The 25,943-nt window shown below is 39.3% G+C and overlaps 1 protein-coding gene across 1 annotated transcript; it reads left to right on the forward strand.

Annotated features, from left to right (window-relative positions):
- The first annotated feature begins 880 nt into the window (after positions 1-880).
- Positions 881-24,986, forward strand: AFG3L2 (AFG3 like matrix AAA peptidase subunit 2). Its single transcript, XM_021527785.3, has 17 exons — positions 881-1,055; positions 6,047-6,146; positions 6,599-6,667; positions 7,120-7,235; positions 8,161-8,313; positions 10,438-10,512; positions 11,978-12,099; positions 14,379-14,652; positions 15,184-15,321; positions 16,969-17,122; positions 17,704-17,811; positions 17,987-18,112; positions 19,155-19,265; positions 19,848-19,963; positions 20,881-21,081; positions 22,697-22,891; positions 23,987-24,986. Exons 1-17 carry the CDS (start codon positions 930-932, stop codon positions 24,227-24,229), a joined length of 2,427 nt encoding a protein of 808 aa, XP_021383460.1. The 5' UTR covers positions 881-929; the 3' UTR covers positions 24,230-24,986.
- The last annotated feature ends 957 nt before the right edge of the window (positions 24,987-25,943 follow it).

Raw genomic sequence — 25,943 nt, forward strand, 5'->3', positions numbered from 1 at the left:
CGCACTTTGGCCACAATAACCCCATGCAGCACTACAGACTGCGGTCAGAGTGCTTAGAAAGTGGCCCAGTGGAAAAGAGGCTGGGGGTGCTGGTCAACAAGACTGAACATGAGCCAGCATGTGCCTAGGTGGCCAAGAAGGTCAGTGGTACCTTGGCCTGCATCAGAAACAGTGTGTCCCGCAGGACCAGGCGGGGATTTCCCCCCTGTATTCAGCACTGGTGAGGCCACACCTTAAATACTGGGTTCCATTCTGGGCCCCTCGTTTCGGAAGGACATGGAGATACTGGAGCGTGCCCAGAGCAGGGCAATGAAGCTGGTGAAGGGTCTGGAGCACATGTCCTGTGAGGAGCAGCCGAGGGAGCTGAGGGTGTTTAGCCTGGAGGACAGGCGGCTCGGGGGTGACCGTATCGCTCTCTACGACCGCCTGAAAGGAGGTGTTGGCCGGGTGGGGGTCGGTCCTTCTCCCGGGCGAGCAGGACAAGAGCACGTAACTTCAAACTGCGCCAGGGGAGGTTCAAGTTGGACATTAGGAAGAAATTCCTCACAGAAAGGGGGATTAAATATTGGAATGGGCTGCTCAGGGAGGTGGTGTTGTCACTGTCCCTGGAGGTGTTTAATGAGAGCTCGGACGTGGCACCTGGTGCCATGGTCTAGCTGACGTGGTGGCGCTGGGTCACAGGCTGCACTCGATGATCCCGGAGATGTTTTCCAACCCGGTGCATCCCGGGATTCCGGGAAACCCGACCGCCCCGGGGGGCGGGGCTCCGCTGGGGAGGGCGGTGGGCGTGGTCAGAGGGCAGCGCGCGCCGGGGGCGTGGCCTCTGCCGGGGCGGGGCCAGGCTGCCCTTCGGACGCAGAGGAAATGCACGCGGCGGCGCGGTGACGTCAGGCGGCGCGGGCCGGCGGTGACGGCGGGTCCGGGCGGCCATGGCGCACCGGTACCTGCTGCTGGCGCGGGGCGGCGGCGGCCGCCGGGGGCTGCCCGGGGCCCCGCTGCAGCAGCTGCTCTGCGGGAGGGGCCTGCTCGGGGGGGCACGGCCCTGCCTGGCGCAGGTGAGGAGCGAGCGCGGCGGCCGGGGTCGAGGGAGGGCCGCGGTGGCGGGCGGCCCCGAGGCGGGGAAAGGCGCCCCGCTGCTTGGAGCCGAGCGCGTCTCTGCTGCCCGCGGCCTTCCCCGGCTCGTCCTCGCCCCGGTCGGAGGACGCAGCCCCGGCCTGCTCCGTGCCGGCCCTTCCGGGCGGCGGCGAGCGACGGCCCGTGATGGGTGAGCGGGCGGGCTGCGGTGCCGCGGCTCCCGGCCTGGCAGTGGCACCGGCTCCGTGCGGGAGAACCTGCGGGCTCCTTCGGCCCCAGCGGAGTTGTCTTCAAGAAGGACGACGAGGCGACACCGCAGAGCTGCTGCTGGTGCTGTATCTCCTGTATTCATAGAAACTTAGAATGTTAGGAGGATTAAGGGACCGTAAGGATTCTCTCTTCCCAACTCCTCTGCCATGGTCAGGGACACCTCCCACTATGCCAGGTTGCTTAGAAGCCCATGCAGCCTGGCCTTGAACACTACACCTGCAGCTTCTCTGAGCAACATGTTCCAGTGTCTCACCACCCTCACAGTAAATAATTTCTTCCTGATATCTAACTTAATTTCTCTTCTTTGAATTTGTACCCATTATTCCTTGTCCTATCACTACAGTTCCTGATAAAGAATCAGTCTCTGGCTCCTCTGTAGACCCACTTCAGATACTGTAACTGTGAGCTCTCCATGCAACTTTCCTCCAGGTGGAGCAACCCCAACTTTTTCAGCTTCTCTTCATAGAGGAGGGTTCCCACTAGTTTCCCAGGTGCTGTGTCCCACCTAATTCCAAATTCCAGGTTCTTCCATTGCTTTCTCAGGGTGATGAGTTGGGTCAGGTGGATTTGTGGCTGGGTGAGAGACTGATATGTTAAAGGTTAGTGACTGGGCGGTTTGTTTTGGGTGTCAGTGCTATGGAAAAGAGGAGCCTGGTTGTTTGCAACCCGGGATTGCACAGTGCAATGATGCCATGAATCTGCACCTACAGTTGTGGTATTAACTGATAAATCACGATGTCTGTGTATTCATTGTTAGCAAAATGGCTTTCACTGTCAGCTGTTAGAAGATGTGTATTACCCTTATGGACAGCTCTAACACGGTGGGGGAGTGGCAGGCCTATGGGGCTGCATAAGAAAAGGAAGATGCTTAATTCCTCTCTCTTTCATGGGCATCTTGCTTTTCTTTGTTTTCCTGTACCATAGACTGGTGAACAGCCACACCTTTATAGCTGTGAAGGTTATCTCTAGGATAGTGATAATTGTGAGAGGAATACACACGGAAGGATGTTAGTAGCTTTATTGTCAGCATGAATATGTGGCTTGTTTTTAATGGTGAATTTGGTTTTGTTTGATCAGAGCCAAACATAATTTCAGCAATAAATAAAATATTGTCACCAGTGCTACTGATCTCTCAGGAGACTAATTCTTGTTTCTTTCAACAGAATTTAATGAGTTCCTATTTGGAATCAATCTTAGGAAGGCACTTGGTCTTCATTCTAGCATGTGGCCCTGTGTATAGGCAGAAAAATGAGGGTCTTTGTTCCATAAAAGCCATTACTTTTTAAAATCGATCCTTCTTTAAGAAAAAGTGAGTGGCTTGGAATCATAGAACCTTAGAAAGGCTTGGGTTGGAGGGGCCCTTAAAGATCATCCAGCCCCCCTTACCATGGGCAGAGACACTTCCCACCAGACCAGGTTGCTCAGGGCACCATCCCATCAGACCCTGAATACTTCCAGGCATCCACAACTTCTCTGAGCAACCTGATCCAGTGGCTCACCACCCTGTAGGTGTAAAGAATTTCTTCTTATTTCTAATCCAAATCTCTACTCTTTTAGTTTAAAACCATTTCCCCTTGTCCTATCACTATTTGCCCATGCAGAGAGTAACTTGCATTAAGGTAAATTTCTTTACCAGCTTTTTGTTGCTTGTTGTCCCCTCTTCCCATTATGTTCTTATATAATATTTTGGTGGCTGTTAGATAATTAAGACTTCTGGTTTAATATTGCTTTGATTTGGAACTTGATAATGGGTAAAACTGTAAACTTCCAGCTTTCTAGAATTAATTTATTCGCTATCCTATCTGTATAGCTAAGCAAATTGATTTTCTGTTCCTGCCTTGTGTAGCTTTGGTTTTGTAAACTGTTTAAGTAGTTCTGCTTGTGGTCTTGGGTTTATGTGACACTCTGGGCTAGTAACATTTTATGGGTTATTTTAACTCTAAAACTGATCTTTGTGTGTTTTGCTTATCTAGAACTTATATTTTTAAAAGTCTTGATTTTTGGGATGGTGTCACAAGGTTTGCCTGAAAGAAAAAAATCAGGTTTTTGTTTTGTTTTCTGGGGGGGGTTTGTTTTTTATTTTATGCACTGAATTTTTTTGCCTCTGACTGGGAGACACTTGGCAAGAGTTTCCTGGTATGCAGCCCAAAGCAGCATCCAGTCAAAATGTGCTCTGTTTGCTTTCTCTCTGTTTAGGCAGTGGGTGTGCTTATATCAGCTAAGCTTGCTGTGGCACCCCCCCTTGCCAGACACCCCCAGGGACAAGCCCTGTATCGGGATGATCAGTTTTTGTGCTGATGTTTTAGAGAGTTCTTGAATATCTTCAGTGAGCAGGACTCTACAACGTCTCTGGGCAGCCTGTCCCAGTGCTTAGTCACCCACACAGTAAAGACGTTCTTCCTCCTGCTCAGGTGGAGCTTCCTGTGCATCAGTTTCTGCCCATTACCTCTTGTCCTATTGCCCAGCACCACTGAGAAGAGCCTGGATCAAACTTCCTGGCACCTTCCCCTCAGATATTTAAAAACAATAATGAGGTCCCCTCTCAGCCATCTCTTTCAAAGCAGTCAGGTGACTCTGAACGTGCCATGAAGTCACTTGTTCCTTTTTCTCACAATGCAGCTTCAAAGCACTCAGCTCTCTGCATATTAACTTGACAGGTGACTGCGTGTATTCATGGAATTTAGGATCTGTAGAGACAATCCGACAAGAAGCAATCCCATTATTCAGGTCTGCCCCAAAGTTTTATCTGCTTAGCCTTCTCTCTCCTTCACTTAAACTATAACTTAACTCTGTAGTAAACCTGTGCTAGTCTAGCTGAACCAGGCAATTAGATTTGGCTTACTTAAACTTTTATTTTAAACATGAGCAGTTGTTTAGTCTTAGTTGGAGTAAAGCTTTCAGAATCTTCCAGTCTCTTTGCAAATAAAAAGTAATCTGAGTTTGCAGAAGAACTAAGTCCCTAATTTTTGTGTGTTGTAGGGGAGCACTGACATAGGAGAAAACCCCACTGTTTCTTCGAGTTTCATCAGTTGCTGCAGCGTTCACTCCCTGTCTGTATTTGAACTCTACGTGATCTGTGGCAAACTCTTTTATTGCCCACATGGCTGCGTCCCACTTGTCCTAAAACTTCTTCGAGGAGCACAGATTGGACTTAATAGCTGTTTTCTACATTAGCTTCTCTCTAGACTATCTGCACTGCACATGCTTCTGATAATCAGTGAAATTACAGTCTTGGATTTTCAGTAACAGATTTTATTCAGACACATGCAGCGGCACAAAACCAATGGCTTGATCAAGCAGCCCAAGAATTCTTAGCTCAGTCTATAGCAAAAGCAAGGAATGTGAACATTTTGGTGTTCTTCTTGATTCCAGCAGGTGGAACTATAGGGATGCTTGAAATAAGTCTAATGTATTTCATCATTTAATAAGGGGTGGAAGGGGAAACTCCAGATAGAAGATTTCAGTGGAGTTGCAGCATTCAGTTAATGAATGGTAGCATGCCTAGGGAATTTCTAGTGTGCAATCAAGTAATTGAAAGTTTCTTTAATATGCAAAAAATAGGTTTTGTTTACAGCCACTGTACCTTGACCATAGCACTGAGCTTCCCTTCACAGAAATAGTCCTAGAGGTGTTAGTCCCAGACAGATGTTTGCTGTCTTGCAAGGATACAAGGATACTTGGAGTCATGTTTTCAGGACCTGTTGCTTTTCAGATAGTGTTTGGTTTTTTGCATTTTACTATTTCTGTGACTCTTAAAGTAAATAGCTTCCAATGAAAAAGAACAGGAAACGGAGTGCCTTCATGTGGCAGAAGGAGTGGAGGCAAAAGGAAAGTTAGTCTGTTGGGAAATTTTGCCATGGATAATAATTTGTTTCTCAGAAGTGTTGGAAAAACTTATGAAGGGGATTTTATCTAAAGTCCTATTTGAAGAAATCAGGTATGATTTCTCTTGAATAAAATTGCAGTTTACACTTTTTTAAAGTATTCAGCTCTAGTAGCAAAATTTTGTTAAGAATTAGTGAGTTTAAATATTTAAATTTCCCTCATTGCACTTAAATGATGAATAACAGCCTTAGAACAAGGAGCAATAGCCTTAGGTTTGTTGTGGTTTTAAAACTGGATGTTTACCCACTTAGGGCTTTAGATCTTTTTGAGCTGAGATTCCTCATCTGTTGTAGTTTCTTAGCTGGATGTAAGCATTGTCTGCTACATCTTTTGGATTCAAGTAGATCTCTCATGTACAGAAGCTACAACTTCTTAACTATTTGAAAAAAAGTTGCAGACAAAACATGATTCAGTACTGTGTGGATCGTGCTTGTATAGTCACAGTTAATGTTGCACTTCAATGTCATTCAGCTGGTATGATGAAACATGTCCCATAGGAATCAATGTACATTTAATGTTCATAGCTTGTAGTGTTTTCTGCTAGACTTTTCTCTTTTAATAAAGAATGTTTTGTTTGTGTGTAAGATGAAACTCTGTTCTTAACAATGAGAATAGAAATCTCCTTGCTGTAGAAATTACTCATTTGATGAACTTTTCTCATTATTGTCTTACTTTCTGGCACACAGCAGTTATTACAAGGTCTGTTGTAAAGTTCCAGTTGGGAAGCAGTGTCTGACTAGCTGCCAGGCTCTACTAGTAAGCTTGAAGATTTTTGTGGCATGTTCTTGTTGCTTTATATTTCTTTTTCATCTTTCAGCTCTGTGACCAAGTGACCCCTGGAGTTACTGCTGATAGAAGCACTGTTTTGGCAAGTGTAATCGCTGCTTGCAGAAGGCTTTTCTCTCAACCTCCCAAAGGTGACTGTAACTTCGATTTGTGAAACGAAGCAGAGTGCTTACATACCTTGCTGAAGACTGCACTTATGTACTGTTTAGCTTTATTGTCTGTGGGGAAGTCAGTTCTTGTACTAACCAGCCTATAATCTTGAGATGGAATGTTTGATTTATAGGATTTTTAGGAACTATTAAAGAATAGTGTAGTTTGCTCAACTTCACACTGTGTGGTAGACCTTTGTGTTGACCTAGGTTTCTCTATCTCTGGTTAAAACATTGCTTTACTTCATTAAATAGATGTGGCATTCTCTTGTCAACGAGACCGGGTAGAGCTTTTCAACAAAAAGACAAGAACAAAGCTGTTTTTGCAGTCTGTATGTTCCTAGCTTCTTTGCTGGTGTATATATTCTACTGAAGTGTGGTAAAACAACTGTAAAATAAAAACCAATTGTGAGCTCCTTTCCTCTTTTCAATAGGATTTGAAAAGTATTTTCCCAATGGGAAGAAATCTAATGGAACTAAAGGTACACCTGGAGAAACAAAAGGTACAAAAGCTGCTTGACTTCAGTTCTTTGTGGAATGTGTATTCATTAAATTAGATTTTGGCATAACAATTGTGAGTTTGGGTTTTAGGTTTTTTCTTTATTTTTCAGGGAAGATATATTTGTACCAGATTAGTTTAGAAGTGCAAATTGTTGTTTTTCTATATATGATATGAAAGCAAAATAATGATCATTTTCTGTAATACTATTTATTTTTATGCTTCTGTTGGAGTTCTGTCCCTCAGTTGTAAGTTAACAGACCTCTCTTTTGGTCATAACTATCTCTCTGCCATTTACTGGACTATATATCTGGTTTTCTATGGAAAATGCTGTTTTTTACATCATCTAATTATTGTAGTATTGCAGACTAGTATATTTTTCAGAACATCTCCTTAATATAAATAATAAAAAGTAATGTGAGATTAGCATAAGATGTATTTTTTTTTTTTTATTAGAAACAAAGCAAGCTACTTCCAGGCAACCCAGTGGAACTAGTAGTGGAGGAGGTGGGAGTGGTGGAAAAAAAGGAGGCAAGAAAGAAGAAACTCACTGGTGGACCAGATTACAGAAGGTTTTGCCTTTAAAATACCTTTATGTCTCTGTCCTGTCTTCATTAAATAACCATACATTATTTTGCTTTTTAAGGCCGTATTCTGATTGCCCAAATCTTGTTCAAGCTTCCTGTGCCAGGCCTTTCATGGCAAGTGGCTCTAGGTGGCTCCCCACTCATGCCTTTCATAAATAACTATTTTGTACATAACTCCAGAGGCATCTACCTCTGTTCAGGAATGTTAATGAAGTTAAAGCTGTGTGAATGTGGTTGCTAGTAGTCAGTGCTCTTAGAGGGGAGCCTCAGACTTTTAAAGGCCTCGTGTTTTGTTTCAGTGGCAATTTGGAGAATTTTCTGACCACATAATGGTCATTAAATGTAGTTTGCTCTTATGTGTTCTGACCTTGATGGAATACTTATGTGAAAAGTATTGAAATTTATTGCCAGCTGTAACACAAAGATTATGGCACCTGACAGTACAGGAATGTATAAAATATTCCTGTATATATATAAAGAATTATTTTAGTGCAGGTTTTTCATCCTTATTTCTGTTTTTGGTGGTTTTTTTCCTTCTGTTAGTTTTTTCCTTTATTTTTTGTTGGTCTAGCATGCACTCCTGGAGACCAAGGATAATTGTTTTAGAATGGAGGCAAAAAGGTCATGTGATTTTTTTTTTCCTTTCTAAAAACAGTAGTTAATGGATCAAAACTCTTCAATTACTGTTTGTAAAACACTTCAAGATTTTCTATTGCTGTAATTCCTCATTTCTATGTGAAATATCTGAAGTGTATTCATACAATAAAGCAGACCTTTGTTTAACATTCTCTGTGGCAACCTTGAGGGCAGGAAATAGAAGCTACAAAGAAATACCAGAACCTGTTTCCTATGTGCTTACTTATAACAGACTCTAATTTTTATTTTTTTTTTTGCCTTCTCCATTTCCTAGGGTGACATTCCATGGGATGTCAGGGAGTTTCGGATGTATGTAGTGGGAAGTTCTTTTTTCTGGACAATGGTTGTGTACTACTTCTTCTTCAGGGTCCCTGGGAGAGAAATCACCTGGAAAGACTTTGTCAACAGCTACCTTTCTAAAGGATTGGTGAGTGGGGAGGGGAATCAGTGTGAAACATCAGAGTGCTGAAAATGCTCATTTCTGCCTCCCCAGTTAGGCTTGCATTTGTGTGTCTGTAGGGTGAGAATTGGCTCAGTGTAGTTTTGAGGGAGAAAGGAATTAGCTTTCATTTTAATCAGTTCCTAGATCTGATGTTCAGGATGGATGTGTGAAGATTTATGTCATTTTAAGAGAGGAGAGGGAATAACAACTCAGGACATAACTTTGGTTGGATATCTCATGTGGGTGCTGGTATGAGGGGGCAGTGTAGCCACACTCTCTCTGGGTGTTATGGCAAGCTGACATAATGGCTTAAAGAGACACACCAGCTGCCTTTGGAAGAAGTTTACTCATAACCTAATCACTTGCATGAGCCCATCCCTCTGAAAACAAAAGGTTTTCTGCTTGTTTCATGCCTGAAATCAGTTCCTTGGGGAAGCTGAGAAGCAGCAGTGAGAGCAGAAGGGGATGGGTGGGGAATGGAAGAATCCTTTCAAGGACAATACATTTATCAGCCTGACTGTGTTGTAAAGTAGCCTTCTCTCTTTGTTTTCTCTTCTCATATTCTCTTACCTGGAGCCACTACTGGAGCAATCAATTTTATCATCAGTATCCTATTTCTCTGTAGAACTTGGCAGCTTTCCATACTTGGAGTAATAGGTTGGTGATGCCCTGGAGTTCAGGAGATTGTGTCTTGCACAGGCTTTATCCACTTCAGGAGCCACTAATTCTTTGCTCTGTTCCTCCCTGCTGGTAGCTTTGCCCTACAGATTAGGGAAGGAAGCACTGGGTTGGTTTGTCCTCTAGGTTTCAGACCTAGAGGGATTTTCTGTTAACACAAATTAACCTTCCATTACCTTACTTTGGTAAGCTGCTGAACAGGGTGTCTCTTACCTTTCTTTTCTAACTGATCTCTTCAGAGCTGCTCTGTATGCTTCTGCCCAGACTGTCTTACAGTCAGTCCTGTTATAAATTGGTGATTTTTACATCTTGTGAAAAAAACCCATACTGATTGAATTTCTGAAGCTGTAAGACACTTAACTTTGTAAAAATATTAGTTTAGCTGTTACAGTGAACAAAGCCTGAAGCCTCCTTGCAGAAAAGCATTGTGAAAGGAGGCTGTTGCACAAAACCAAGTTTCTTGTGTCTTTGTAAGATGTAGTGTGGATATTTCGACAGATTAATTGTGTAGCTATCAAGTGCTGTTGGCTGCCTTGGTGGGAAGAAGACAGCACTACTGGAGTCATGTGCTTTTCAAAACAGATGTTCAGGTAGTGTTGGGAGAAATCAGGTTAGTTTTAGTGACTTCTTAGCTCGTGTCTTCAATTCTATCAGAAATAACCACATGTAGTGAGTTCAGGGAATAACCTTACTAACCTGTGTGCAGTTCAGGCCCAACTTCTAAAACCAGATTGCTAGTTTTAAATGCTTTAAAAATGTTAAAACCAAATATTTTATGGAAAGGAAAAGAAAACATGGAAAAATTTTTAGTTGACTTCTAAAAAGGCCCTGTCAAATCCAAGCAATTAACCATTGGAGGACACCTGTAAAAAAGATCTTAATGGTATATACCTGTTAAACCTATAGCACAGTTCCTAGGTTTAAATGGTATCTGTTACCTCAGCTAAATACTTCTTTACTTAATTGATGTTATTGTATTTAATATTGTAGCACAGGAAGCCCTTTCTATTAGGGAAAACAGTTTTTAGAACAAAATTCAGATTTCCATCATTTTGCTCAGTTTGATTTGTTTTGGAAGCTGCTCTAGAGTTTGGAATCATATAACTGACTGCTTTTGATGTTTGACCACTGAGACAATTAACTACTTTTAACTATTTTACTATAACTGATTTTTGCTGAGGCATGCATTGAGTTTTTCCTTGAGAAAAGGGTATGATGTCAATCTTTCAATCTAAATTCTGATGTGCCTTTTTTCATTATTATATACATGATTCCTAATGGCCAACTGTAGACTGTGGAACTGTCCTGATATACATGATTAATTGTAGTCTCCTAACTGGAAAACAGAAAGATTCAAATTTGTTATCTGAAGCTGTGGTGGAAGCACAATGTCTGTACACTCTTCACTCAGGTTTTGTTCTTCTCCTGCAGGTGGACAGACTTGAAGTGGTGAACAAGCGCTTTGTTAGAGTCATCTTTGTTCCTGGAAAGTCTCCTCATGAATGGGTAAATGCTCTTAATACATGTGCATGAGATACTAGAAGCAGCAAAACAGTCTTTTTATGTAAAATTTGAGACAAAAACTTAGTCTGTATCATTAATAATTTCTTAATCGAAAACATATTTTCTTGTTATGTTATCCTAAATCATGTGTTTTTCACTTTACTGTACCAGGTTTTTTTTCCATAGATACCTTTAAACTATGACAAGTATTTATTTTCCAGCACTGTGCTCTTTAATACAGACACTTAAACAGGAAGAGCAAGAAATTGTTGAAGGTTCTGTATTTTTAACTGCTGTTTTCCATCTGCTCAAGAAAATCCCAGACTTAAGTTCACATACTTATGAATCTTTTCTGTTCCAGACTCCTTTTAGCCAGTTACTTGAGAAAACAAAGACAAGTGTTTGGTTCCAAAGTATTTCTTTCATGGAGTTGCTCCTCTAGTAGCACAATGGGGAATAGGCTGATGCAGGTGAAAGTCTTCCAAAGAATGATACCCATTGGCAGAGACCTATTAAAAATATTTAAAATTTTTGTAGAAAAATCAAAGAAGCATTAGAAAAGCTTTATCAGGTTACCTCTTCTTAGGTGGTAGAGCTTTTCTTAACTGTACTTCTAAAACACAGAAAGACAGATACCTCCAAACACTCATACCTCCTGGGTAAAGTGAAATCTTGCAGCAATTACTTAATCAGTGAGTTTCAGTGTGGCTTATTTATACACTTACTCTTTAGCCCACATACAACGAGTTGTCTTTGTTTCCCAATCAGTTAACTGCTCTGTTTTTTCTTTTTCAGTATTAGAGTGAGGAGGGACAAGTCAGGCAGGTCATGGTGCAAAAGGGGAGATTTTCTTGACCAGATCTCAATGCATTTTGAAAGTAATGGCTGGATTTTTCTTTCTGGTCTGTGATAATTTTTTGCTGGGTGTTTTTTTTTTGTTTGTTTTGTTTGTTTTTGGTTTTTTTTGTGAAGACAGCTGACTGTAAGCTAGTATAAAATACAGAAGTTTATACTACTTCTTAGTATATACTACTAAGAAGTAGTATAAACTACTTCTTAATCAGAAGGGCTGAGACCTTCAAATAAAACAGTAAGTTGTATTACTGCTGTGTTTCCAGGTTCAGTGCTCTGTATTATTCTGACTATATAGGTCCCTTATAGAGATCTGTTTATTGCGCCTTTCTAGTTTGTTTCTGAAGAAAATGCCAGGATTTCCATCTGTTTAAAGTGCCCTAAAACTACTGGGATTTATCATCTCTGAAGAATCAGTGATAGATACAAGTGTATTCAGGTTGGGAGCTTCAGATTTGTTGTGTGCCTCTTATACCAGTTAAACACTTGATAAGGCAACTTAAACTTGATCAAAATCTAACACATGCATAAGGAATTACCAGACTAGAAGAAGCTGGTTTGTAGTGAAGATTAAATAAGATAGGGCAGTTGGTCATCTCTGCTTTTTTCCTTGCAGTACGTCTGGTTTAATATTGGTAGTGTGGACACTTTTGAACGGAATCTGGAGACTGTGCAGCAAGATCTGGGAATAGAAGTGGAGAACAGATTGCCTGTAGTCTACTCAACAGAGAGTGATGGGTAAGAAGTTGCTTTAAAAAGTCTCTGGTAAAAAAAAAAGGTTGTGTTTACAGTAGAGAAGTAGGTTTGTAATATGCATACCTTACGCTTCACTAGGTGGCAGTATTATCAGAATAACAATCAGCTCGGGTTTATTTTTGAGTGTTAAGTGTAAGAGAAGCTGTTCAGTACTTTGTCTATGAAGAAATCCATATCCTCCTACTCTAAATATAGCTTCTTATTATATAAATGTTATACTGTAACTCCTTTCTTCATTTAAGCCCTTCCTCCCTGTGACTTTTACTAGAGCAAGAGTTAGCTGGTCACAGCAGCAGAGCTCCAGGGATGACGCTTATGTAGATTTCTGAACAGACAGATTATATCACAGAACCAGAGTATATTGGCTGAGGTATTCTGGGCATCAATTTTTGGCCAAAAACTAAACATAAGTCAAATTTTGGGGCCTTGGAAAAAAGCAAGAAATGGGTGATTAAGTAGATCACTCTAACTTGCCTGTTAACAGAAACTGGAAGATGCATCATGCTTTTAATTGTTAAGAAAAATAGTACTGATACTAGATTTACAGCATTGTTGCTTCCCATTATACTAGATTTGTGTTCTTTGTATTAACCGTATGTAGCTGAACATTATTGACTTTATTTAGAAGACAGTAAAAGTGCTTCTCTGATGTATTTTTCCAAATGGCTTAGAAGACAAACGTCTTGTAACCCGAGGACTAGTTTATTTTTGAGTGAGCAGTTTAGAAATTACTCCTGCTGATGTCTGTCAATTAGGTTTTTTTATCATCAGGAAGTTCGACTTGGGGTGTAGTAGCTCATGAAAATGGCTCATTTAGTGCCTCTCATGTGTTTACATACTTGGTACTTGCGGGTATTTGTTTTGATTTGGGGGAATGGAGGAGAATGTCTCAGTTTTACTGCAGTGTGTGTTACCGAGCTGCTGCTGCCTGTTGGTCTTGGTGGCAACAAGAAGAATGGTGGTCTTCATTCTGGGCAATCCTGCGACTTCAGACAGGAGTTTTTATTTCCCTGTTGTACACACTGCCTGACTCATTTCTGTGTTTCTTTATAATGGAGCATGCTGCGGTCCGTAAATTAACCTGTTGAACCCTTATTTAAACAAACCTGGGGAAAAGTGATGGTTAGGGCAATGCAGCACTTGTGTGAAAAGGCTGCATATCAGCCTGAGGCTTCTCACCACAGACTGATAAAAGTAGATCAGTTCCTATGCCTTTTTCAGCCTTGTACAGACTTTACTTCCTGAATCACTCTTTCTGACCACAGCTCTGATCCTTTCCTCCTCAGTGTCTGTTCTTCATATAGATATTTATATATATTGCTCTGCCTCAGGAAAGCCATAGAAAACAGGGAGAGAGCAGCTATATAATCAAAGTACTGCTGTTCCCTGTTGGATAAGAATCTGCTGAATACCACAGTTGAGGGAAAAATCCTTCTTTTCCTCTTTATCCCAGGAATGTGGGTTATCTGTAGAGCCTGAAAATCCTGTGCTTTATGATTGTCCTTCTTTTCTGCATTTTGTTTTTGCCCAGTGTGGTTGGAACGTCTTGTGAGCTCTTTGTTGAATCTGTTCCTTTTCACAGAAAAATCTGTACAGTGCTCAGATACTATGATATAAAAAGAACTGTGTTAGGGTTTTGGGCTTTTACAGAGCTGTGCTAGAAAGCTGGAGGACAATGGACAATGAATAATAATTTTAAAAAACCCAAACCACAAAACAGAAACAAAAAAACCCACCTCAAGAAACCACCCCTCCCCCCTGCAAATCTGTATCCTTGAAAATGAAAATGGAAACATCAAAAAGAGAAAAGAAAATGTAAAAAGCTGAAAGACCTAAGGGAAGAAGAGCATGTATTTTGGAGAGAAATTTCTGCTTGAAGTAATAGGATACACGATCTGTATGCTATCTAATGCATCTTACTTTGAGAATATAACAATTTACATAAGTAGTCCTGTAAATTTACCTTTGAAAAACAAGCTACTTCTGTTTATTAGGCAATGCAATTTTTCCTCTGCAAAACTCAGCAATGTTACTTGATTTGCTTGGTTTAAAAACAAGCAACTAAAAGTATAACATTTTTTTTCTCGAATTTATTTGGATGGTTTCCCAGTGTGAACAACCTGCAGAAGCACAAACATTACAAGTTAATAGAGCATTAGTCCTGAATTTGCTTATGATGGGACCAACATCTTATATTTGGTTATTTGCAGTAATGGATTTTTGTGATAGTTTACTCTTTTTTTGTTTGTTTTCCTCCACAGATCATTTCTCCTCAGTTTGCTGCCTACAATTCTGATTATTGGTTCATTGCTGTACACATTAAGAAGAGGTCCTGCAGGCTTAGGTCGGGCAGGGCGTGGAATGGGTGGACTTTTCAGTGTTGGTGAAACTACAGCCAAAGTCCTTAAGGATGAAATAGATGTTAAATTCAAAGATGTAGCTGGCTGTGAGGAGGCCAAATTAGAGATAATGGAGTTTGTGAACTTCCTGAAAAATCCCAAACAATATGAGGATCTGGGAGCAAAAATTCCAAAGGTAAGGGATTGATGACTTAGACTTTGTTCTTCTAGTAGTCCTCAGTATTCTAAACTGTACTGGGATTGTTTACATATGCAATGGTTTTCAGCTTCTGTCTTCCAATCAGAAAAAAAATAAGTAAGCATTAAGTGCCAGCAGTGTTAACTGTGGTGCCAGAAGACTTGCCTTGTGGAATACAGTATCAGAAGTGATACAGGTATAGGTATAACAGCAATCTTGCAAGTAGTTATTACAGAGTTGCCTTTTGGCTGTGCTGGCAGTTGGCATGCTAATGATGTACCTTTTTCTTTTTTAATATGTCAGTCAAAGAAAACACTGTTCCTGAAACTCTAAGACAGCATGTTAGTGTTGTATCTCATTTGTTTTCCCTTTTGCTCCTTTAAAGGAGGGATTAATCTTCAGTTATTTCTTTGCATGATTTTGACTGTGGTGAAAGAAAAGCCAGAGGACTCAATATCATTAATATGTTATTTCATAGGCTTAATATATGTTTTCTTTATGAGGAAAATATACCTGTTTCTCTTGCAGGGGGCAATTCTGACAGGTCCTCCAGGTACTGGGAAAACACTTCTGGCTAAAGCTACAGCTGGAGAAGCCAATGTGCCATTTATCACCGTCAACGGCTCAGAGTTCTTAGAGATGTTTGTTGGTGTGGGTCCAGCACGAGTAAGTCTTTGGCCTTGCTGTTTTCTTGCAGTATTGCTGTTGAAAGGATGTTGTCAGGTTTGGGAGATAAATGGTTTGATTACAGCTGAAGTTCTTTATTCTATGCAGATTTCTTACAAGTGATGCCAGATGCACATCTAAACACAAAAATCATCAGTGTACCTTTAATGAAAGTTACAAAGGCAGTTCAGTAGCTGGTTTCAGCCCATTAAGGATGTGCCTCTTTTCAGGTGCTTGAGAACACATAACAGCATTCTTTAAGCTCTCATCTGAAGTAAATTTACTATCTGGATCAGAAATCTGTAGCTTATTCGACTACTGCTATGGGAATGCCTCTTCCTGCTCTAAATCCTGCTTCTTTGAAGAACTTTAATTCTCTTTGTAGTTTGAAACTCTTAGTTGTAAAGAGTTGTCTAAGACATTGATTGCTGATTGAAATATGAGTCCCTTGACTGATTTCTGGAGATCAGGTGTTTTAAAGAACCAAATATACGTCTGATTTTTTTTTTTGTGCTTTTCTGCCTTAACTGTCCTAAGAAAGCTCATTAAAAATACGTGAAGTGCTATAAACAAGTTACTGATAGTGTTTTATGGTAATTGAAGTTTGGGAAAGGATTAGGTAACCCAAAATTATAGTGATACTTAGACTTCTGTTGTCAATAGACACGTGAAATGCTGCAAAGCAAAGTGATTTAATTTTTCTGTACACGTCTCTGAAAGTACTTTTATTATCCAGTGAAATCTGTTGATATAACTTTGGCTGGGAATCAAGGTTTCAACACAGTTGATAATTTCTGATGCCTATAGAAAACAACATGAGAGAGTTTTACTTTCAGTTCCTATTTATTTATTAAATAAGGCAGTTGTTAGTGAATCTAATTGATAATTCGTAAATTGAATGTGGTGGAATTAAAACTACTTACACAGCCTTGGTTTCTTCAGTGACTTTTTAGTGTATATGCATATGGAAATCTTTAGTTTCCACAATGCATATAGACTAAAAATAGTTTTGTGATTCTGGATATCTGCTTATTCCAGTAAAAAGAGAATTCACTTCAAGCATCTGATAAGTGTTTATCTTGTTCCTTCATTGTACTTCTTAAAAAAAATTTTGATGACTTTCTGTTGTACAGCCTACTGTCCAAAATTTGCATCTCTTCATGTGCTGGACATTTTTTGTCATCAGAGAAACATTCTGTAATTGCATCACTAAGTACAGAGTAGTAAAGCTCTGAGCTGCATCTAATTCTCATTCAGGTCAAAACTCTTCCATTAATTTTTCATTTCCTGTTTGCTCCAGTTCGATTCCTCAGTTGTGATCTGTTAACTCACTGAACTGGTTTTAATGAGGTCCTTCTGATAGGTTTGTAAAGTATGAAAGTCTAAAAAAAAATGCAGCTATCTACTCATGTCCCAGATGCTTTCTCTAGACTTCTAGAAGTTAACTTCCAAATTAATATTTGAAGAGGAATTAAGTAATTTACCATTGCCTTGAGGGCTGGCTGAAAGCTTTGGAATGAATGCTTGTTCAGAGCTATACCCAGTTACAGGGATGCTGTTACTGATCTGCCTCTTCCCACCCCTCCCCATCCCCCAACTCAAAAGAGTTACAAACCAGTCTGATACATTCCCTGCTCTTGTGTTAAGGTTCGAGACTTATTTGCCCTGGCTCGTAAAAATGCCCCGTGCATTCTCTTCATTGATGAAATAGATGCAGTAGGGAGGAAGAGAGGAAGGGGCAACTTTGGAGGACAAAGTGAGCAAGAGAACACACTCAATCAGCTTTTAGTAGAAATGGATGGTGAGTATTTAATGCTTAATACTATGTTATAATAACAAGGATGTTTGAAAGAATATGCTTGTTCAGACCTGCTAACTAAGATTTGGGTTCTAGCTTAAATTCAAATTGTCTCTGTTTCCTTGTTTCCTAAAATAAAGCATGGTGACTCACTTTGCTGCAGCCTGATGTTTTACTAAAATTCATTCAGAGAAGAAGAACACTCATTCTATATCTCCTAATTCTTTGTCATAGTTGAATAGACAAAAAAAATTCCTCACAATGAGACCAGTCTGTTTGTAAAAAAATATAGCTAGCCATGCTGATTTCCTGAGCAGTTAATCTATTATTGTATTTTGGAGATAAAGCAGGATTTGATGTAGTACTTCACAAAGCAGAGCCCAAGGCCATTTTCTTGCTTGTTATGAAAAGCTGGACAATGCAGCAATAAATAGAAATATTTTCAACTTTAAGATCATTTGTTTGAACTGTTAGTTCTCACAAGACCGTGTAAAGTGGGCAGTCTTTTTATTTGGTTTTTGTTGGTTTCTTTTCACAGAAATTATATTTACACAGCTCTTCTCTTTATCACTTTTCTTTAACAGGGTTTAATACAACGACAAATGTAGTCATTTTGGCAGGTACTAACAGGCCAGATATTTTAGACCCTGCTCTGATGAGACCAGGACGCTTTGACAGGCAGATTTACATTGGTAAGTTTTACCTGGGTGCCTGAAGTCACTGCAATTATTTATACATATAATAATTATATATACATATATACATATATATGTATAATACATATATAATTATATGTAGCTTCCTTGCACACACTCAGTTTGAATATATGTGTGTGAAAAGTAAAACCATATATCTTTTATTTTAAAGGACCCCCAGATATAAAAGGAAGAGCATCCATTTTCAAAGTTCACCTTAGACCTCTGAAATTAGACACTGTCTTAAATAAAGACAACCTGGCAAGAAAGCTGGCATCACTAACACCTGGGTTTTCTGGTAAGTGACTCCTAATGCCACTATCATTCTCCATTTACTATGTAAGCTGTAGATATTTTATTTCCCTACTAATTATTTTCTTGCACCTGATCTTCTGGATGGCATTTGATTTCATTGTATTTACTGGCACAGCCTGAAATTCTCTTTGCTTGTTAGAGCAAGTAGAAGATTTCTGAGGGTCTCAGGTTTTGTCAGCTTCAGTCAGGGTGTCATGAAGAGGGAGTTTCTTCTGTCTTCAGGACAAGCAATTCAGAGGTTTCTGATTGTTATCACTCTTGCGTGTGTTCTTCCTCTGTCCTTTCCTTTGTTTTTTTCATTCTTGAACACTTATGGAGAAGACCTGGGTTTTGTGGAGTTTGTTTGTATATTCTGTAGTGGAATTTATGTTTCTGGATGTAAAAACCAAAAAGCAGTGCAGAATTCAACTACTGGTCAATACAGATTTGAAATGAATTAGATTATAAGCCAGTAATGAGAGTTCTCACATTTATTCTGAGTTCAACACCTGTGAATTCTTCACTGTTTTTTCGTCTGTATAAAACTAGTTTTCTGGGATTTGACTGTCAATGTTTCTGGCAGCTACAGTGATGATGTTTAGGTTACCTCAATAGCACCACTGCAAATGATTTTAAGAAAAAGTGGATGGCATGAAATCAGTAATGTGAAAGGATATCTTCTAAAGATATGCCAATATCTGAGCTATACAGAATTCACATGTAGGAAATGCATGCAGCTAAATATATGCTAGTTTCAGTATAATCTGTTGCAGACAGAAAAGGAAGGTGGGATGTATCAAACAAGTACTTCACTGGTAATAAACCTTATTTGTTGCTGTCTACCTATGAGAAAAATCCTGAAGTCTGTAACTATAGTACATGTATTTAAATACATCATAAATAATTAAGCTATTTCAGAGCACATTACCTTTCATTTTCAAGCTCAGTGAGAGTTTATAGCAAACTAGTTATAGGAAAGATTATGTTTATGCTAAACTCGGAGAAAAGTGTTGAAAAGGATCAGTAATTCTTGCCTTGTCTTTTAGGTGCTGATATTGCTAATGTTTGTAATGAAGCTGCTTTAATTGCTGCAAGGCATCTCTCAGATGCTATAAACCAAAAGCATTTTGAGCAAGCAATTGAAAGAGTTATTGGAGGTAGGTGAATAGCACCAATTGTTTCTCAAAAATGGTTATAGGCAACTTCCTTTTTTATATGTGTAGAAAGCCATGCTTTTGAATCTTTGACCTCCTCTTCAAGGTTATTTTCTTTCACTCCTAAACACATTTGATTGAGATTTAGAAAAGAAGTATCCTGTCTATATTGCTGACTTCTGTAATAGAGGAAGGCGTACAAAGAGAAATTTCATCAGGACATGTTTCTTAATTTCTTCTTCAAAACAGCAAGAGGAAAAACTGTTTGGATTTAGGGATGCTTTTAACTACTGCTAGCCTGAAATAATCTAGAAAATATTTTTAACGTTCAAATGTTTTATTTAAATATTTGAATATTCTTAAGAACTTCAATTGAAACTAAAAAGACTAAGGAAGGACAAGGTTACAGTGAAACCTGGAAACTGTGAGTTTCTAAAACTTGCAGGTTTTGGGGGGATGTTTAAACTTTTTCAATAGATCACATGTATGGCCTCTAAGTATTGCTCACCATTTTTGCAAATGAGGTAAAGGATTTCAGAGAAGAAAGTTGGGTCTGCAACTATTAATCAAATTTATTTTACAAAGGTTTGGAAAAGAAAACTCAAGTACTCCAGCCAGAGGAGAAAAAGACAGTAGCATATCATGAGGCAGGGCATGCAGTTGCAGGGTGGTTTTTGGAACATGCTGACCCGCTGTTAAAGGTAAGAATGCTAATTTTAACTTTTCATTTTAACAGTAGCATGGACAACATCTTTTTCTTTGTGGTTCCCCCCTACCCAGTGTTAAGAAGATACTAAAATATATTAAAAAGCAGTGTGTGTCAATTTTACAGTACATTTTGGTTCATTTCTTGTAACTTTTTAAACTGTTTTCTGACTTAACTGTTGCACAGTTTGTAGTATAATTATCCTTTGAAAGTGAGACCTGTTCTTTTCATGGATCTGCTACCTTGATGGCTGCTTTTTCTCTGAGGCTTTCAGTACTGATCAGTGGTTTAAGTTACTCTTACCAGATTACACAGATATACTTCAGGAATATAGAAAGCTAAATTTTAGTTACAGTTTGCTTTCTTTTGGGTTCACAGCATGACAAGTTGAACGTAGAGGACACAGCACCCCAATCTCCCAAACTTGCTTTAATATTCATAATTTTGCATAGCTGTGTTTTTAATCTAATCTCGGGCTTAAAAATATTGTACAGTTTACTGCTGGAAGAAAGGTCATTAGTAAATGTGGAAATTCCTTCAACTGTTCAGAATGCTAAAGGTGGAAAAATGCTCTGTTACAGAGTACATAATGCCCAATACATAACATTCAAGGAATTGTGGATTTTAATTAAAATGACATTTTTAAAATATGATACAGTTTTTAGAGAAGATATGACAGTGGTCTTACCTTTCTTTTCCAGATATTCTAGTAGTTGTTATCCCAGTTTAGAGCTAGCCAGGGCTTTTAAAGATAAAACACAATGGGGGCAAAACTGTAAATGGAAATAATGTCTGAATTAAACCTCAAGGGAGAGTATGGTGTAGGTTGTGGTATTAAAAAGTAAGTCAAACTGAAGAATGCTTTATGGTTTTAACACTGTTTAGTTGTAGCACTGTTACTTTTGTTTGTAGGTATCTATTATTCCACGTGGTAAAGGACTGGGTTATGCTCAGTATTTGCCCAAAGAACAGTATCTTTATACCAAAGAGCAGCTACTGGACAGAATGTGCATGACTCTGGGAGGACGCGTGTCTGAGCAAATCTTCTTTGGAAGAATTACAACTGGTGCCCAAGATGACTTGAAGAAGGTGACCCAGAGTGCATATGCTCAGGTATAGGCTTCAGTGAGATTTCTTTTTTTCCTTTACAGTTTTCTTTGTCTCTGACCTAACTCATATTTTGCATGATGCCATTTCATCAGGTGCATCCCTAAGAAACCTTGTTTCAGAAAACACTGTATGAATAAGTGTCATGATGTTGTTTAGAGATGCTGATGACTCAGATATTTTGAGTCTCACAACAGCAGTCCGTGCATTAGGCTTCAATTACTGTCCTACATCTGCTCACAGGAACATATGTATTGCAGTTGGATCCCATTGGATTCAATTATATGTGGGAATTGTTATACTTATTTTAAAATGGAATTTAGTGCTCAGATTTGATCTTATCATCCTAGACTTAAAATTGCCCAGTGTGAAGATTCAATTTGGATTCACACTTGAAATCCAGACAACCTTGTATGAAAGCACTATTTGATGTCCTTAAAGGCTATGGGAATTAAGACATCAGTTTTGGTTTGTATCCTATTAACTAATGTAGATGAGTAACTTAAAATCTTATCAATGCAATGACTCCAAATAAATAAGTGTAGCTGTGGGCTACACACAGTTGTGTTACTACATTTCCTGCATCAGGACAAAGGGTGTCATCTCATAAGACACTACAAGGAGCAAGAGACATTTTGGAGTACACCTATCTTCCCCTGCATGCTTATCCTCAAGCCCCACCTACTTCCTGGTCTCAGGCATGTTTTTGCTGCATCAGTTCTGGAAGGCAGTGTGTAAATGATATCCTGCAAATTCTGTGAGATCTTCAGTGGCTCTTGTTCAATTTTAAATTTGCAAAGTAAGTCTACTTACAGACTTTTGTACATGTCAACCAAAAAAAGTATCAAAATTTTCCTAAGAAAGCAGGTCAAGATGCTTGGTTCTAATGGTGAGATCTCTTTGAATTCTGAATATTCATTGTCATACCTATGTGCCTCTTGCAGTGCTGCTTTAGTAACCATCAAATTGATAGTAACCATGGAGTGAATAAATAAATAGCAGTTTGAACTTGCTTCTGCGTCTGCTGCAGCAAAAGGCAACTTAAAACATCCACATTTGGCAACTGGACAAGTCAGTGTTCAGTACTGAGTCAAGCAAGATAAGAATTGTTTTCACATTTGTAGAGGAGTGTCCTGGGATGAAAGGTAGCATATGATTTTTGGACTTGATAGAAAAAACCTTCAAGACCCTCTACTTTAGTACTTAAGTCAGCTTATCTTTATGGGTGAGTAGAATATGCTAAACTTTAGAAGTATTTTGAACTGGCAAAACACTTCTATTTTTGGTAAAGAAGGGTTTTACAGCTTAAGGAATGCTGAAGTATTTTTTGTGTAGTATCTTAGAATTTAAACAGCAAAGCACTATGCATACTTCTAGTAACCACTTCAAAAATGGTGTTATTTGTGTCCTTCACTTTAATCAGTAAAAAGAAATAAGTGAAAGTCAATGCGTGTTAACTTCAGTACACTTGAGTTTTCAGGGAAAGGTTGATGTTACAGGAAAAGATTAGGTTGTAGCAAAAGGACTTCTTCCTTTCCTTTTTGTTGGCCATATTTTACATCAAGGTACCCTAAATTCCTGCTGTCTCTCCTTTGTTTGATTTTTTTTTTTTTCCCTTCAGATTGTTCAGTTCGGTATGAATGAAAAAGTGGGGCAGATTTCCTTTGATCTCCCTCGTCAAGGAGACATGGTCCTAGAGAAGCCTTACAGCGAGGCAACTGCCAGGTTGATAGACGAAGAAGTGCGGTCACTAATTAACATTGCCTATGAAAGGACATTAAATTTGTTGACTGAGAAGAAAGCAGAAGTGGAGAAGGTGAGCATTACAGTGTTTTTAGCCACTAAGTTCCAGCTGGCAAGCCAAAATCTGAATTGAACTGAATTAGATTTAAAATAGAGACTGTATATGAGGAAGTTTGCTCAAAACACATTTGATGTAATCTTGAGAATGTGTTGCAAGACTTAAGAGAAACTTCCTTTTGTGTTGGAACACCTCTGAGCATCTCACGAGCCAGATTTAACATGCCTCCCTGCTTATGTGGTCAATATTCATTTGCAAAGTTGGAGGGAAGAGTTTTCCTGCTAACATAGTGTTTAGCAGATGTGATAGGCAAACTTAAAAACCCAAAGATTCCATGATCCCAGTTTTTTGGGCTGAAGAAGCTCTTGTAAGCAAGGAAGTTCATATGAGTTCCTTTCTCTGATGTCCTTTTGAGCATTAATAAGAATATCTTTGTCTTCTTCCATTCCTGTCCCTTGGCCACTTGTGATCTGCCTCACTGCAGCCAAGACTCGGCTTGTGCATATTCTCTTTCAAAACCACACCACAAAGGATAATTTTGTAGGATAGGCATCCAATAGGCTTACTGACAAGGAGACAAGTTTGTATGTGCTCCATAAACCCTGTTGTAGCAGGTCAGCATCCCAAAAGAGATCACTGAATGTGGTTTGTGCTGAACAATGAGCTCACTGACCCAAGGCTGCAGACTACCCTGGTGCAGTGTTCACAATTCACACATTGGTATTTTATGTATAAAAAAAGCTTGTAACAGAGCAGCAGCCCGACTGAACCATCCCCACTGACTGGAAGGGAACACTTGTTTTCATCTGTCACTTACTGTCTTGCATCAGGAGCCTTTTGGCAGAAGCAAAAAGCCTCTGTTCTAAAGCAACAGTGACCCACTGTGAGAGCACTTCGCTTAATATAAAAGCGGGATTAAAAATAAAATAGTATTTGTGCTCTCTAAAAATGCTCAAGGGGGAGAAGAACCTTGTATCTGGTGAACCCTGAACAACCTGGTTTTTCTATCAAAATTAATCAATGCCAAACTAACTACCTTAACAAACTCTTCCAAATAGGACAGCCATCTTAGGTAATTGATGTGTCACATAACTTGTTGTGCTATTCCAGGTTGCCCTGCGGCTACTGGAGAAGGAAGTGCTTGATAAAAGTGACATGCTAGACTTGCTTGGCCCAAGACCATTTGCAGAAAAGTCTACTTATGAAGAGTTTGTGGAAGGTACAGGAAGTTTGGATGAGGATACTTCACTACCAGAAGGCCTTAAAGACTGGAACAAAGAGCGTGAAAAAGAAAAAGAGGAGACAACAGATGAACAAGTCGCTAGACAGATCAGAGGAGGGATGCCATTTTAACTGTGAAGTGTGTGCCCATGGTGACTTGCACTCTGGAAGAGAAACAAACTCACCTAGTTTGTACTTCAAAACAAAAAATATTTATTCAACCAAACTGTATTAGAGATGGGTGGAAGAGTGATCTTTTGGGATGAGATAAGGATGTTCTGCTTCCAATGTACATGTGTGAGATCATCAGTTCCCTGGTAAAAGGTGAACATCTTTTGTTTGCCAGCTGGAGAGACATACAAAGAGTTCAAGCTGCAGTGGAACGTCAGAACTGAGCCTCTCAAGTGTTGGAACAGTTCAGATTCATGCACAGATTTTGTGGCGCAGGTTTTTTTTTTCCCAAACATCTGTAAGCTTACAAAAATCAAAGGGGTTTTTGATTATTTATCTAAACTATACCTGTATGTGACCCGTTTCCAAAAAGAAAAAGAATCATACAAAGTGCATTGTCAAATGTGAAAGTCTGGTTGTACAAAGTACTAGCTTTGCAAAACTATCAGCTCTTTCATCTGACCATTTCCCCTTCGCCTCATTTTGATTTTAGAGTTTGTCTACAAAGAACTGCCATGTAAGTTGACAGTGAAACTGAACACTTGATTAAATATCTTAAAATGTACTCATGGTTCAGTGTCTTAAATTAAGTCTGAAACTGTTTGGCTCCTGTAGTTTTACCAGTCAGTTTTTTACAGAGTTCTGTAAACTATTGAACATATGAATGTGATGTGTAAATACAGTTTGAGTCAATAAAAATAGTACTTTTCTGAACAAAGCTGTCCTTTTTTCTTTTGCTGGTTTCTGGGTATAGAATTCAGAACAATGCAAAACGCTGTTAATATAGGTTAAAATGGTTGTGTTCACAAATACAAGCAGCAACCAAAACCAAAGGTGCTAAAGCAGACTGTCAGAGTTTCATACACATTTGCTTATCAAATGCTGTAGGGAAAAAGCTATAGGGATTTTTCCCTGCTTAGTTGAATACAGTTGTCTTAGTAATCTGCTTCTCGTTGTCTGCTGCCTGCTAATGATTCATTAGTTAGAGAATTATTCTGTTCAAAAATTAATGGCCTTTCTCCTCATCCCAGCAGATGACAGGGAAGCATGGGTGGAGTGGTGGTTAAGGGAGGGAAGGCAAATGAACCAATCTCTGCTGGACCAAAAATCCTTTAAGAGTAATGAGTCAGAGGGCAGGTTAAAAGGATAACTAGTGACTGATTGCATCTGTATGTTGCAACATACTGGAAACCAGTAGGGATGACAAAGGAAAAAGTTTGTCAGAAAGTTCAGACCTTTGGTTCTAAACGTATTTAAATTAAATTATTTATGGAAATTATTCTTTTGGATTTTCTTTTTCTTCATCACAGAACTTCTTCCACCTGTGCTATTACCTGGCTTTAAGTGGAATGAGGGAAATGGAGCAAATATGGCTATCTTGGGCATATTTACTGGGCATTTTTAGTTCTTAAACACTTCTATTTATCCCTATTGCATTTGTTAAAGAATGAATGATAAACAGGAAAGCAGCCTGAAAAAACTAAACTTAATTTCCTTAATTATTGGAGTCAAAGTTTAGAATTATTGCAATAGTAAAATTCTTCTATAAAACTCAAATCCTGTACACATGATAAAGCAGTGCTTGATTTCTGTGCTTATGCTCTAGTGTTGTACCTTACATGTATTCTGCATTATAATGCCTTGTTTGTTCTTTTCTTATCCTCCAGTTCAGCTG

This window comes from Lonchura striata, chromosome 2 (genome assembly GCF_050655825.1).
Source record: "Lonchura striata isolate lonStrDom1 chromosome 2, ASM5065582v1, whole genome shotgun sequence".
Taxonomy (NCBI): domain Eukaryota; kingdom Metazoa; phylum Chordata; class Aves; order Passeriformes; family Estrildidae; genus Lonchura; species Lonchura striata.